Below are 14,277 nucleotides of genomic sequence, written 5' to 3'. Positions count from 1 at the left end.
TTTTCTTTTTTTTAATACTGACAAAAGGGCGAGTGCAGGAACCATTAAACTGTCAGTTAATTGTCGATATATTGGTTACTTAATCCGGTCGTAACGCATCGACACTAGGCAAAAAAAAATGATGAAAGTGTATTTTATACCTTCCGTATACGAACACGCCAGCGAGGTCTGTCACGCACTTCGCAGAGTACTGCATCTGTCAGCGTCCTTACATAAGGTCATGAGCAATTCACTTACCTTCTGAAGAATCCCCAGACAGGTAATATTGCACTAAGACACATGTAAGTATTCAATAGCATAAGCCTTACCTGAATCGAGCCCACCTGAAGGTTTGGACCCGTTGAAGACAGAACACTGCGAGTCCTCAACCCACTGTTTGGTCTTTGGAGGCTTGCTCATCAAGGGCACATCTGACAGCTGTCATTCACGCCTTGCCATTCGGCTCATTCAAGAAGTCCGCCGAGTAAGAAGAAACACCTCAGATTTTAAAAACGTTGCCTTTCTGGGGTGAAGATATAGAGCTCTTGACTAGGCTGTTTGAGTGTCGATACACGAAAGCACAGACCCTGCAACTTTCACTTCACAGTACTTCCACTGTCACGGAATTCCCGGAAGCGTACTGCGTTTATGACCCGAGAGCCCGAAATCTTCCGTAGATACTTGAAAGCTTCTGTTGTTTTTTTTTTCACGAAAAGTTATCGATGTCAGAGTTCGCAGGATGGTTCACATGAGGGGAACGCGAGCGACGGCACCGTGTCGACAGACGACGTTTCGGCACGCGCGATGTTCCCCGCACTCTCCGGAGCACCGAACGTCACGACTCTTCTCACACACTGACCACTTGCACGAGCATCAGCATAGCTTTGTAGAAGGCAGCGGACTAATCCACTCGGTGAATCTCAGTGCTCAGAATTGCGAATGTATCGACGAAGTTCGCGGCTTAATTACACCACAAGGTCAACCACTTTCGCGAACAAAGACGTAGAGTTGTAGTTCTCTTGGTCTCGTCACGGGTGAACTGTTATTACGCTGAAGGTTCACAAGCGATTCGGGTAGCTGATAAGGCCAAACCAATGTCTCCTAGAAGCAGGCAGTGATTTAGATTGGGCAACGACAGATAAATTGTCTACTTTGCCGAGCTCGAAGGATTGTTTAGCTCCTCGGTCGACGGGGAGACGACGATGCCTCAACGAGAAGAGCACTGCTGCTGCTTCGTTCTCGGATGCGCTCCCCTCGATTTGTGAGTTCCTCGAGAGGACGGGCGGGTGGCGCTCGCCGGTAGGCGGGGTTATCCGCGGTATACGCGCTCTCGCTATGATAGCGGACCAGATTGAAAGAAGAGAATAACAGTATTGGCGAGGAGAGAAGGCTGGGAAAAGGTTGACGAGAAGGAGAGAGATGTGTATACGCGAAGAGTGATTGAGGCGAGCTTTTGCGGTTGCTTTCAACAATACTCTGCTTGCGCGTGCTTTCGTTGCTTACGAGACGCTGGGAACGTGAATGAAGACGTCGAATCATTACTTATTGATATTGAAGAAAATACCTAAAACGAAACCAGAGATGGGCATTCAAATATACGTGCATTGCGGAGACGCTAGCTGTTGCCTACCGCTAACTTAAACCGATTTTAATTAAGCTTATTGCACTTGTAAAAATTCAAGTTATAGTAAAGCAATGAAAGGCGCTAGTTGGTGCACGTTCGAGTTGAAATGCACTTAGTTAAACACTTAGTAATTGGCTAAAGAATAACAAAGAAAGAACAAGTGGCCGTACGTTTGCACACACCCTGTTCAAAATTTTTCATCTCTACAAGGTTACACCTTCCCCTGGACTTCTGATGTGTTATACGGTAAGTGTTTTTCAACATGAGTTCTATTTATACGCCAGTAGCATTTCTCATTATTTTTTTTTGTTGCGGGGGATGTTTAATTCAATGCGAAGCACCGTATTGGTAGTGAGGATTCGGAATCATTATTCTGGGCTTGGCTAAGAAATATTTGCAGGTTTCCAGGGCTCAAATCGGAGAGAAATAGACACTTGCGAAATGGGGCCAAGAGCTGTCATATAATAATGTAACATACAGTAAACTTTGATGAAAGCAAGTAGTTCGGGCGAATTCTGGCCCAAGAAGCGAACGAAGCGAACGTCTCTGGGGCAACTCCCGAAGCAGTCTCCTTCTCACAAGTTCCACACCTTCTCGTCCCTTTTGTGTTGCGTCTCGGACGGGTCACACACAGCCTCTATCGCATGGTTCATGCAGGCACGCGCTACCTGCCACACACTTTATTTCGCAAGTATATCAAGAACAATCAGGAGAGCGTAGGACTCGGCCAGCGTACTTGGTACGAAGGCAGAATGAATCAATACTATACAACCAGAAAAAGTATGGACAACGTGTTAATCAATTTTGACAGGATACTTCACTAGGAAGCTATTATGCACTTTAATTGAGAAGTGAGAGGCCTCTGGACATACAGGACTAGCACTGGCTGACTGTTGGCTAATTTTGTCCAGTGTTGACTTATCATTGACCAATGTTAATTGTTTTCATATATGTTCGCTGCCGTAAACTAGCGTTGCCAGTGCGTGGCACGAGCACAGTTCTTAGAACACACGGCCTTTCTCTCCTAATTCTTTCTAACAGAAAGCGGCCGCAATTTTTTTCGAGTGCTATCCTTATCGCATCGAAATTGCGGAATGTTCTACCAAACATATATACAAAGCCGAAAAAAAAAAACACCATGAATTCAGCTTCGCGATAAACACAGCTTTGCCACTTGTGCTGGCGGCCGCAATCACAACGTCCAAAGGCAGATGATAAATAATACATCGTGCACCACTCTGATTACTGAATTAAGCACAGGCTTACCAGTTCACCGTGTTTCCTACAGCTTATGCAAGGACACAATGGTTGATTGATTTGATTTGTGGGGTTTTAACGTCCCAAAACCACCATTTGATTATGACAGACGCCGTAGTGGAGGGCTCTGGAAATTTTGACCACCTGGGGTTCTTTAACGTGCACCCAAATCTGAGTACACGGGCCTACAACATTTCCGCCTCCATCGGAAATGCAGCCGCCGCAGCCGGGAATCGAACCCGCGACCTGCGGGTCAGCAGCCGAGTACCTTAGCCACTAGACCACCGCGGCGGGGCGGACACAATGGTTCCGTGCTTCAATTCTGTGACAAGCGCACTAATGCCTCAACAGCTGCATCAACAAGCGAAAATTCACCCGTGATAACCGTCAGACAGCGAAGCCATAAGCCAGGCGAATGTACGTGATTGCGCTGCCGTAAATCCGCCACAAGGTTCGACATATATGAATTTCCACCCATGAGTGTATGTATAGACCAGTGGTCGTGGCGCTAAGCCCTCGGACTGCAAGGGTCCGGGTTCATTCCACACGTCACCAAGGAAACGTATTCGATTTAGCTGCACCGGCGGCACCAGTTCAACGGGTGCAGCACCCCTGTCCTCGATTTACTGAGGCTGCGCACGCCCTCTACACTGGCTTCCTCGTTTTGTCGGTATACAAGCGTAGTGCTGCGCGAGTTCTCTGCCGGCCTGCACTTGCTCAAGAGGAGGTGCAGCATGACGTGCGATCTTTCCTCCTCCCAAGCTTGGAGCAGATGACGCTGCAACGGTTGCTCATGGCGTCCGTGCAAACGGTTTAGTCAAGCTCATTCCACCGACGGGTAATCTTCGCCACGTCTTATCGGCAGCTATTAAGACGGATTCTTTTACATGTGTGTCGCATGAGAAAGAAAAATCCATCATTGTTGTGCAGTAATTAAGAATCGCAGGAAACAAAAACGTTAATGTAATAAAGATGCTGCTCGAGACGCAAGTTCACTTCGTCGTTATGAAAGCGTGAAACCGATGCGGCAGGAAGCCTTCAAAAAGACTGTTTTAAAACATGCATTTAAGGAAGCTTGCTCACGTGTCTTATATTGATATAGTGCGAAGAAAATGGCTCTGTTGGTCAAAGAACCCCAGGAATTTTTTTTTTTTTTGCTATATGGCTTCACACGCCTTTGAATAGAAGGCCGACAGTACGGAATCGAATACTAAACCGCTAAATCGTCGTTCTAGAGAGTATGAACAGTCACTTAAAATCATACTGATGGAAGCGTCCGACAGCGTTCTTGCACCTGAGAACATGACTGACATTTTCACGTACAACGAGCAAAAGACCAACACAAACCCCGTTAACACCCCCTCTGTTACTGTACAGATCGCCGTTGTCGGAATCATCATGGACGCTGTCAAGCAGTTTTCTTTATACGGGATGAATACAGCCATCGCGGTAGTGTTTTGGTAAACAACGCCAACTATACACGCCGCGTTGTCTATTCGAGGAACTCTACTTGCACTTGCATCTTCGTTTTTGCAGTAGCCGCCGCGCTGTGGTGTCGCGGCTGCACCTGCACTTGTTGAACCGGTGCTGCGCGCCCACAGCACCGCTGGCCCCGTTGTGACACTTTTCAGAACTAGTGCAGGCAGTACAAGCCAAATCGAATAAAGAGACCAGTAGAATACTTCTTTAGTGTTTCTTTATTCACTTCTCCCCTCTGGTCACGAGATCTATGTGACGCCTACTACTACTACTACTACTACTACTACTACTACTACTACTACTACTACTACTACTACTACTACTACTACTACTACTACTATGACTACTACCACTACTACTACCACTACTACTACTACTACTACTACTACTACTACTACTACCACTACTACTACCACCACCACCACCACCACCACCACCACCACCATTACGAAGACGGCGGCAGCACATGTATATTGATTAAAACGGCTTTGCTGAAAAGAAAATAGGGCCAATTTTGCACTTCGCCAAGCAAGGTTTGAAACGACAAAATTGGACAATTCCCAAGACTATTATGGTTGCTTCTAGGTAGTGTATAGCTAGCTAAGTGATGCAGGTTGATTCAAGGTGGCTTCAAGGTCATAGCTAAACTTTCGCTGGGTGATGCTAGGTTTTTCTCTCCGCCGACTCTCAGCACACGGAGGTTCGAGTTAAACCACAGACAGTCACACACACGACAAATATCTCCAAAGCCTACAGAAAGAATCTGGCGCTAAAACCAAGCGTTCGCACCTCCCATACATCTACGGGCACGTCGTCCCCGGCGCAGGTCTTCCATCGCTTCGGGGTCCTCTCGCAGGAGCTGTTGTCTTTCCCATTCGTAGTGTTCTGATTTATGATTGATATGTGGCGTTTAACGTCCCAAAACTACCATATGATTATGAGAGACGCCGCAGTGGAGGGCTCCGGAAACTTCGACCCCCTGGCGTTCTGTAAGGTGCACCCAAATCTGAGCACACGGGCCTACAACAATTCCGCCTCCATCGTAAATGCAGCCGCCACAGCCGGGATTTGATCCCGCGACCTGCGCGTCAGCAGCCGAGTACCTTAGCCACTATATATAGACTACCACGGCGGGGCTTTCGTAGTATTCTATTGTTGTACGTACTGGTGATCTTCACCTCGCCACCGTTGCTTCACAGCCTTTTGTTGGGCTGTTGCCTTCCCCATTTTTAATGGACCTGTGGCGAATAGTGGGACATGTCAAATTTTGTCCCGCATACCTCTTTATGATCGCAGTTGTCTGCTTCATTTCTAGCGTACCAGTGGTGAACAGTGGATTTTAACCAACTTCAGTGGCCCATACGCGTCTGTGGTGACGATAGATTTCGTGTAGACCACAAGAGCACACCCGTAGGCAGCATAAATCATGGCTGGCTTAAGCAGCCGCACTGTTTAGTACAAAATAAAACGCAAAACTGTGATGGCAATGAAACGATTTGCTTTTAATGCCCTGTTTTTTTTTTTTTTCACTCTCAGACATAGCATACCCACTCTCCTCGGAACAGTCAGCACGCGACAGAGCGTTTGGAGAGTGAAATAGAAAGCGATAGCGAGTGAAGAGGAGATCGAGAGGTTAGACAGACATTCAGCGTCAGGCGTCAATCACACACATAAAAAAAACAAACAAAAAAAAACACGCGAATCTCGCCGCATCTGCTGCGGAGAAGCATATACACGCGTACACATCAAGCGAACATGAAATGTGCGGTCGTGGAAGCGATGTCCAATAACCGCAGCACGGGAGTGCTATCCCATGGTGTGCTATAACACGAAGGAGTTGGGAAAAAAAGTGTATTGCTGTCGGCACACCCATTCTGTGTAACGACACCTGTATGTGCTCGAAGACTCACACTGCGTAGAGATCGTTAGTTCGCTATCTATTTGCTCTTTCCTTTTTCTCCCTTCAAACTCTTTTCATTGTTTTCACGCATCACAACACGTTCATCGGCGACCCGAGGCTCACAATTTCCGGTACTCTAGACCATGACACCCTCCCACAAAATAGAAAGTCATGACAACAAGAAAGAACGCTCTAAATGCTGTCCATTCGGAAGCAAGTGAAGCGTTCCTACACTTCACTTCAAGACAGACCTGTGGCCATATGTACAAGAAATATTAGACCAGAGCGATCGGGACACATCGGTACGCTAGCATGTATTCCAAATTTAACACTAAGCTTTGTTCACTTGAAGGTGCGGCAACCTATGCAACTATGAATGTGTAAAACAGTTCATAGAAAGAGTCTCGTGTGAATGCGTTTCACGTAAAAATAATGGAAAGTACAAGAAAGAAAACAAAATAATACAAATTGCGGACATCATATCCGTGCTGCTTATGCTCATGCTTCTTACGTGTAATTTTACAACCACAGCGCGAAACATGCCACAACAAATCGTTTGAATGAGTTAGCAATGAGTTCAACGAAGAGGTAGTCTAGATAGATTGTGACCTTCCTACCGAAGCATCCTTAAACTTAGCCTGCTGTCATCCCAACGAACACAAGCATACAGCAGCACACATTGGGTGAAATAAAAAGAACACAAGTCTCTGCAAGAGATGGGCACCTAGGTGTGGCTTTGCAAAATGTGTTCGAAGTCGTGTTGCTTTCAAGGAAAGGTAGTGGTCGCTATATTAAGTGCCTGGTCACTTCTTCCAATCACCAATGTGATTGGTAGGTTTCATTTCCCTTGAAAGTCATCTTCGAAGCTGAAGCATTGTACTATACCTCACATCGCCATGAGTTAAATGGTTGTACTACGGTCAACCCGTTAACTCACGGTCATTGTACTCCATGTAAATGCACTGGCCTTGCGCGAGCACATTGATTACATCCAATAAGGCGTCCGCACTCAATGATAACCCACGCTCTGTTTACTACCTCGTAATTGTAGGTCAAAACTAAACTTTCCATTCCTTCAGTTGGCTCTTCTTTGTAATATGCATCACCACAGGTTCGATTCTTGCGTGCAAAACCGTGTTAGACCACAGGAGCAAATAAATCTTTGACAGTTTCTGAAAGCCATTCTGTCCAGTCTTCTGAGAAGATTGTTTAGGATCACTTACACTGAAAAAAAAAAGTTGGGGCAAGTTACAACCTAATGCCTTTTGGAAACGTGTACAAGTTACAAGTACGTGATTTACACCTTTCCTCAATGATTTCATTATTACAACTCGAAGTACCCAATTAAACCCTGAGGTGCCAACACCAAAACTTTGGAGCCCTAAGCACTATCACTAACCTGCCGTTTTGTGTGTGTGCGTGAGAGAAGGAGACACCGCAAAACCAATCTACATATTGCATTATCTTCAGAAGGTCACTTAAGAACAATATGTTCGTTTCGATAAAATAAAAAAAAATGTAAGGAGACACATCCCTGCTGAGTAAGGAGCACTTCTACAGAATGTTTTGAGATGGCACCGCTGTGAAGAGTCTGCAGACAACATATTAACAGAAGTTGATAGTTGCCTTGCAGTTCTACGACGTTACACTGTGACCAGACTTCTTTTACAGTTCTACCACGTGGTACATTGCAATATGTGCATCACTAAGAGTGAAAAAATAAAAGAGCAAGCGAATTCGAGATGAATGTGTCCATGCCGTTTAGACGACGTTTCTGAGGCGACCACCCTTCATGTGGACAGGCTTAGTGAAGCACCAATGCGTGATAACTATAAGATTTAGACTAACAATAATCACGAGCATACATCTGTAATAACAAGTGATACAAAACACTAGGAAGCGGCGATAGGAATACAAAACGTTCCAATAAAAATGCTCAACTGGTCGCGAAGGTATGTTAAGAAAGGGGTAGACTTTTAATGGATCCAAGTGAAGTTTGTGCGTGTTTCCTACCGTTGCATTTGATTTCTCCGAGTTCATTTCTTTTGCTCTGCCACGGCAACATGCGCTTTTATGATGCATTAAAAATGCCTAGTTGTGCGTGCTTCACTATTACAATGCGTGCCATCGCTTCTTCGATATGATAAGATTTCGTGCTGCTGAAAAGTGTCTATTAACCTACACCTTCCGGAATGCACGTTGCAGTGACATCAATGGATATAACGATGACATCATGTAAAATAACATTCTGCTTGACTTAAGTGACGTTCCACTTTCGCTGAAGAGATTGACTCCATTAAGTTTTTTTTTTTTCGCCAGCGTGAAACTCATCAACATAGACAAGAACGGCGAAGGTTAACCGCAGTGCCGTGAGGTGTCACCCGCATGGCTCCCACCACGGGTAGTTTAGGTTGGTGTGAGTCCGCCAGGTTGAAACCCTCTATTAACCGTCGCAGTGAGTTCCGGGGTGCTACGGTTTCGGCTGCTGTGCAGCACTGACCTTGAAATGCGGTCCACGAAGTTACGTCACCAAGACCCGCACACTTGCCTCTTAAAGATGGTGACGTCATTAAACTATGCCTGACGACACGCAAATCAGCTTCGTGCTAGCAGTGACCAAAGCTCTCCTTTCGCTTAACACACCGGTGCTTTGCTTTGACCAGTGTATACACGTACATCGAAGCAGAGCCCTGTAGAAGACACTTCTCGTTTAATGTATACACACTGAGTACCACTCAGCCAGCCTATACGATCACTCGCAGCATACACACGCAAACGAATGGCGTCATCTCAGCATATCTTTATATAGTGGCAGCCTTTCGTCGCTCTCACCCAAACCCACGGTGGGGTCATCCTCGTCCAAGTTTACAGACGCGTTTACAAAGAAGACTGCGATAAAGCACGTCTGTTAGTTTGTTTCCTTGCCTAAATGCGTTGGCAGTGTTGCGACACCTCTGCGCGTCTTGAGCACACAAGAAACCACGAGAAAGCATCTTGTAACAAAGGTATGTACGTTGACAACCTCTGCAGCGAGCTGTATAGCCTTTCAGTCACCCTGCCCCAGAAACCATGTCAATCAACATTTCAAATTCCCGAGTCGCTTTTACTTTCCTTGTTTATTAAGCAGTACCTGTGCTCATATCCGACTCACAGAAACGTATCCAGACGTATTCTCTGTCGGACAGCTAAGCGAACAGGACGTTTTTTTTTTCTCGTGCAAATTAAATATAAGGCCATCAGGTACGCAAGAAGACATTCAAGAAAGCATCGTAAGAAACGCCAGGAATATTTACTTCAAATGAATAACGTTTGAAAAGCAGCACACGTCATGTCTCGGTATATATACATTTACGGGCTGAATGATGACAAACACGATACAGCTATTAAGGCCGACTCCAAGCCCATTCACCAGAGAGTAGGCACAGTCACCAATGAAGAGGCTCACTCACCAATGGTGACATGCAGCCACCAAAAGGGCTGCAGTCACCAATGGGGACCCAGAATCATCAACAGGGACACGCAGGGCTTCCACAAGCTTCCTTACTCTTTTGTCCTCACTGCATTCTCGTGAATCGAATAGTTTTAAAAGTGCTCAAGATCGCTTCCGGCGTAACCCTTAACACACTATAACGTTTAGAGAGACGAGTCATGGAGCACGCTTGGAACCCAAGCGTCCGCGCTGATTCCTTCTCGTTCACTGGCCCGTCCGTATGGTTCAGCAATCCACGGGGATATTATTATAAGGTGTATTTACACACATATTTATAGTATATATCTCGCGAAGGCAAACGCATAAACATAAACACGCACACACATGCGCACACATCAACATGTACATATATCCATTATGTATACATATACATAATTATATATATATTTATATACCTAAGTAATTATAGAGTACACACCACAGCAACGAGGAGAGAGGCTGAGTTTCATTTCATTTCCCGTTTTGAGGTTACACAGTCTTATAGTTGAGGATTTTACAGACACTGGGGGGACAGAGGTGTAAATAATGATGGCAGTACGCGCGTAACAGTGTGTAAAAGACAACAAACAATAGAGAATGAACAATGTAACAACAGTGTTGTCTTTTTTTCTCCATCATCTCAAGACGTGCTTATCTATATTACCGGATCACACCACACATCTTGGCAAGAGAGGGCTGCAAGCCAACGTGGTACTAAAAAAAAAAACTGTAAACACCAAGAACTGTGAAACCGACTGTCTGGAGCATGTGCACGACACTAAGAAATTTTTTAAAGAAATAAAAACATAAGTTAAATAGTGGGGGAGTAGTGATCACTGACCAATGTGTTCCACATGTGACTGCCCTGCACACGCCTGATAAGGAAGTGAAAGAAGCGCAAGAAGCGAGGGAATGATTTGAATGGTCTGAGAGATAAGAAAGAAAGTTAGAGGCACTGCAGATTAGCGGAACAAAAAAGGGCCGCTTCGTATGGTTTAGTCCCCCTCCAAGAGGGAGAACCCCGTCTCTGTATCATACCAGAACTACGCTTGAGGAACTCATTCCGGCCGCCTATATCTTGGACGCATGGAAAGCTGCAAGGTGTATGCGTAACTGGGCATATACTTCCTGCTCGACACGATTCCTGCGACAGACAGGCAGGTTTCATTTTTTGTTCCGGTAGTCCTGCAGCCAGTCTTTCGTAATGGCTGCAAAAGTTCATAGACTGTGATTAGAACATGTGTAAATTCTCACTTGTCGTCATAAAAGCTGGTAACGCGTGTGAGCCCGGACGCAAGAGATTATAAGAAGACAATGAAGCTGATCTTGCACGCCTTACAATGTAGCCTTACCAACTGACTCCAACTTCTGTCGTGCTGAATCTCGGTCATCCTTGTGCATGCACGCAGAGACGCGTTATTGCGAAACCTGCCGACAAGCTCGCCGCAACAACAACGTCAGTTTAATTACGACATCACCACAGGAGCTCCTCCAGTTGCCGAACCGATGTTGTTGCCAACTCAGTCTTAAACCAAGTGTCTATGGTGACAGTGATCATGGTCGCGTCAGCTATACACGTGGTCACAGCTTTCCGGGCGTCGGGTTCAACTTGCGCGTCTATAGAGTGTCTATAGAATGTCTGAAGACCACGCGGTGCGTGGGCAGGGACGTAGGCGCCGTCGAGGATTTTGCATAGCTAGCTGCACCATGCTGCCTGAAGAGGCTACGGGTCGTCGGACCTGCCAAAGGAGGTCTTCTGCCAAGAACTATGAAAGCCGTTCCCTTTCCCTGGAGCTGTCTATCTTGTCCGGCTGATACGGGGAACTTCGAGATCTGATTGCGTTCTGTTAAAAATCTGCACTCTGTAATATCTGCACTCTGGGCGTTAAACAAGTCACTGTCAGCACTGTATATAAAGGGCGCGGCAAGGTCCATCAAGTTAATAAGCACCGAGTACTTCAGGGAGACCAAACTTAAATTGCTTAGCTCTCCAGTATTATCTTTTGCCCCACTTTCTGATCCGGATTCCGCCTGACACCTTTGTTGGGATGAACCCTTAATGACGAAAGGGGTTATGATAATAAGTAGTGTCACTGCCTGAATGCGGCGAAGCAAATTTCCTGGTGCGTAAAACTAATTAATTGATTCTGCCGATGAACACGTCTACTATTGTTATTCAACAACCGTGTTGATGACGACGAAGTATTGCCCGCGTTCCTCCTATTTTCGCTAGGTAAACTAAGGACTGCACCTGATAGGCTGCCACCTCAGTGATGCCACTTAGAGTATTAGCCAGGTAATTAGTGGGAAATATTCCCTGAAGTCAGTCTTTCGTGGTTCTCCAGGGCCTAACCGAGCTGAATGCTCCGGGAAAAATGATTTGAATATCGGAAGATTAAAGAAATCAGCATTGCCATCCTTTTCCCCTAACGCGTGCTCCTCATGAATGACAGCGATTATGGTGCTAACAGATAAAAGTGTAACTCAAGACACCCCTTCTGGTTCTGTTCGATCAACCGAGCACACAGAGATGCATTTTTATTAGACTAAAGAATAGCCGTAGCATGCACTGTGCTTATTAAGCCACACACAACCTGTCAGTTAAGTGCTCTACACGCTTAAGCTCATTCGTGTTCTTATGCCAAGAATACTATGTGTTTACAGCTACGTGTGATAACAGTACAACCTTGTCTCGATTCTAGTGATATGTGCCCTAGTTTAATCTTCCTTCTGCACTGAAAACCTTCTGAGTCACTAGTGGAACGCCAGCTCCTATGATTGTGACTCAGCCGGAAATAATGAATTAAATGGGTGTCCTTGCTGATCGGTAGGACGTGACGCGTTTTCTTCCCTTGTTTCTGGCAAAACGTGAATAAAATGCAGAAAGGTGCAAGTGTTAGCTACTGTAGGTGTTTTTTGTCGTGGCGAAGCAATCGTGCGGAGGCGGGAAACATTTAAGAACATAGAGGAGCGACGTGCCGAATCTGTGAGACGCACGGGATAGAGCGACTCCTGCCCAAACCTTTCGTGCAGCATTTGCACCGTTGCTTCGTCGCATGCATTAATGAACGCCCACAGTAAATCCAAGTTGCCTTTCTGAACACTTTCGACTCTCTATTTTTCTTCTCTTTAGTTCCGCAGGACATGTTTACATCTCAATCTAGTCTAAAGCACCCGAATGTATCAATGCCATTCCGATCCGCTGCCCCAAAGGGTTTCCATTTCCAATGTCCATTCATCACTGACCGGTGACCTCATCATCCTACCCTAGGTTCAAAATCGAATATTTCTCAACAACTTACACTTTATGTACGATCGGCCACCGCACGATGTAAAAGGCGAAAACCAAATCATAACCGAGTCGTTGCAAGTCGCAAGTAGCCGTTCGCGGGTGAATCCCGATCGTAGCGAACTCAAATGCTTCGCGAAATGAAGTTGCTTTCCGGTTAATGCGGTCAGTTATTAGCTGACCGCTTTAACACGGCTGTCCGCCTGCCCTAACCCTTGGGAATTTTTCTGGTTAAGAAGGACACATGGTGCCCTCAACTTTTTCGACGAGACAAAACTGAAAGAAAGATTGCTTTCTCGCGTATAAACACACAGCACAAGCAAAAAAAGTGGGGGGAAATGACACACCGAAGGCTTGTTTCGAAAATACGCACAACATACAGCAATGTGTATATGAAGAATGCGTCTCAATAAACAGGCGCAGAGGAAAGCACACGTCATCGTAAAAACACACAATATGTACAGACAATAAAAGCGCCAACTTTTTTCCTCGTATACAAGAAACGGACAGTTCGTCAGCTTGCGTTAAACTAGAGAAAGGCGTATGAGCAAGACATCAAGCAGAAAATGAAGTACTGAAGCGTATTTTACATACAACTCTCCATTGGACATGAAGAAAAATGGAAGCGGACTTACAGTAACCTGAGAAGTGAAAATAAGAATCGTAGACATTTTGATTCCCAGTAAAAAAACAGCGCAGTGGATTTATGAGGCAGAATGAAATCGCGAATGGGCATTTCTTTCACTGGTAAAACAATGAACATTCGGAAAGTGTCTCTTCATAAAAACAAGTTTTAAAAGTAAAAAGGATAATAACTAAAAATGCTGGGTTATCACGGCGTGAGCGAGTTCACAATCGTCACGATTTTCCGTCCTCTTTTTGGCACTGTGACAAAAATGAACGAGCGTTTTAGCAAAATAAAATCAATAGTACGTTCATCACAGTGCTACAGCACAAAACAAACAATAGGTAAATATGGCACCGAAAAAAATCAAACATGAGTGATAAAACAAAATAGAGGCTGTTGTCACGTGGAATAGGCGAAAGCATTATATAGAGGATTGTGGCAGCTAGCAGTATAGTTGTTTGGTTCTCGTTGACTCCAGCCTTATTCGCCGTCAGGAATAAAAGGCAGCCACTTTGGCGCGATGTCTGCAAGAATCACGTCGGGTTGTTTGCCATGTCATTCTGCAAAAGTGGAGGATACAGCCTTAGCTAAAAGAGACGCTGTGGCTCCACTTTTACGAGTATGCTTGTTTCATTGGTGCAGTTCCTCTTGT

General features: G+C 45.4%; 1 protein-coding gene across 1 annotated transcript in view; it reads right to left on the bottom strand.

Moving 5' to 3' along the window:
- Positions 1–5,815: 5,815 nt before the first annotated feature.
- LOC119174518 (uncharacterized) overlaps positions 5,816–14,277 on the bottom strand; it is a 171,179-nt gene continuing 162,717 nt past the window's right edge. Inside the window, exon 15 of the mRNA XM_075895504.1 lies at positions 5,816–14,185. Within this exon, the coding sequence (XP_075751619.1) occupies positions 14,159–14,185 (27 nt within the window). The 3' untranslated portion in view covers positions 5,816–14,158. The remainder of the gene's footprint in view (positions 14,186–14,277) is intronic.

Source organism: Rhipicephalus microplus, chromosome 5 (assembly GCF_043290135.1).
Source record: "Rhipicephalus microplus isolate Deutch F79 chromosome 5, USDA_Rmic, whole genome shotgun sequence".
NCBI classification, from domain to species: Eukaryota; Metazoa; Arthropoda; class Arachnida; order Ixodida; family Ixodidae; genus Rhipicephalus; species Rhipicephalus microplus.
The sequence above is the reverse complement of the archived record's forward strand: the minus strand, read 5'-3'. Positions and strand labels throughout refer to the sequence as shown.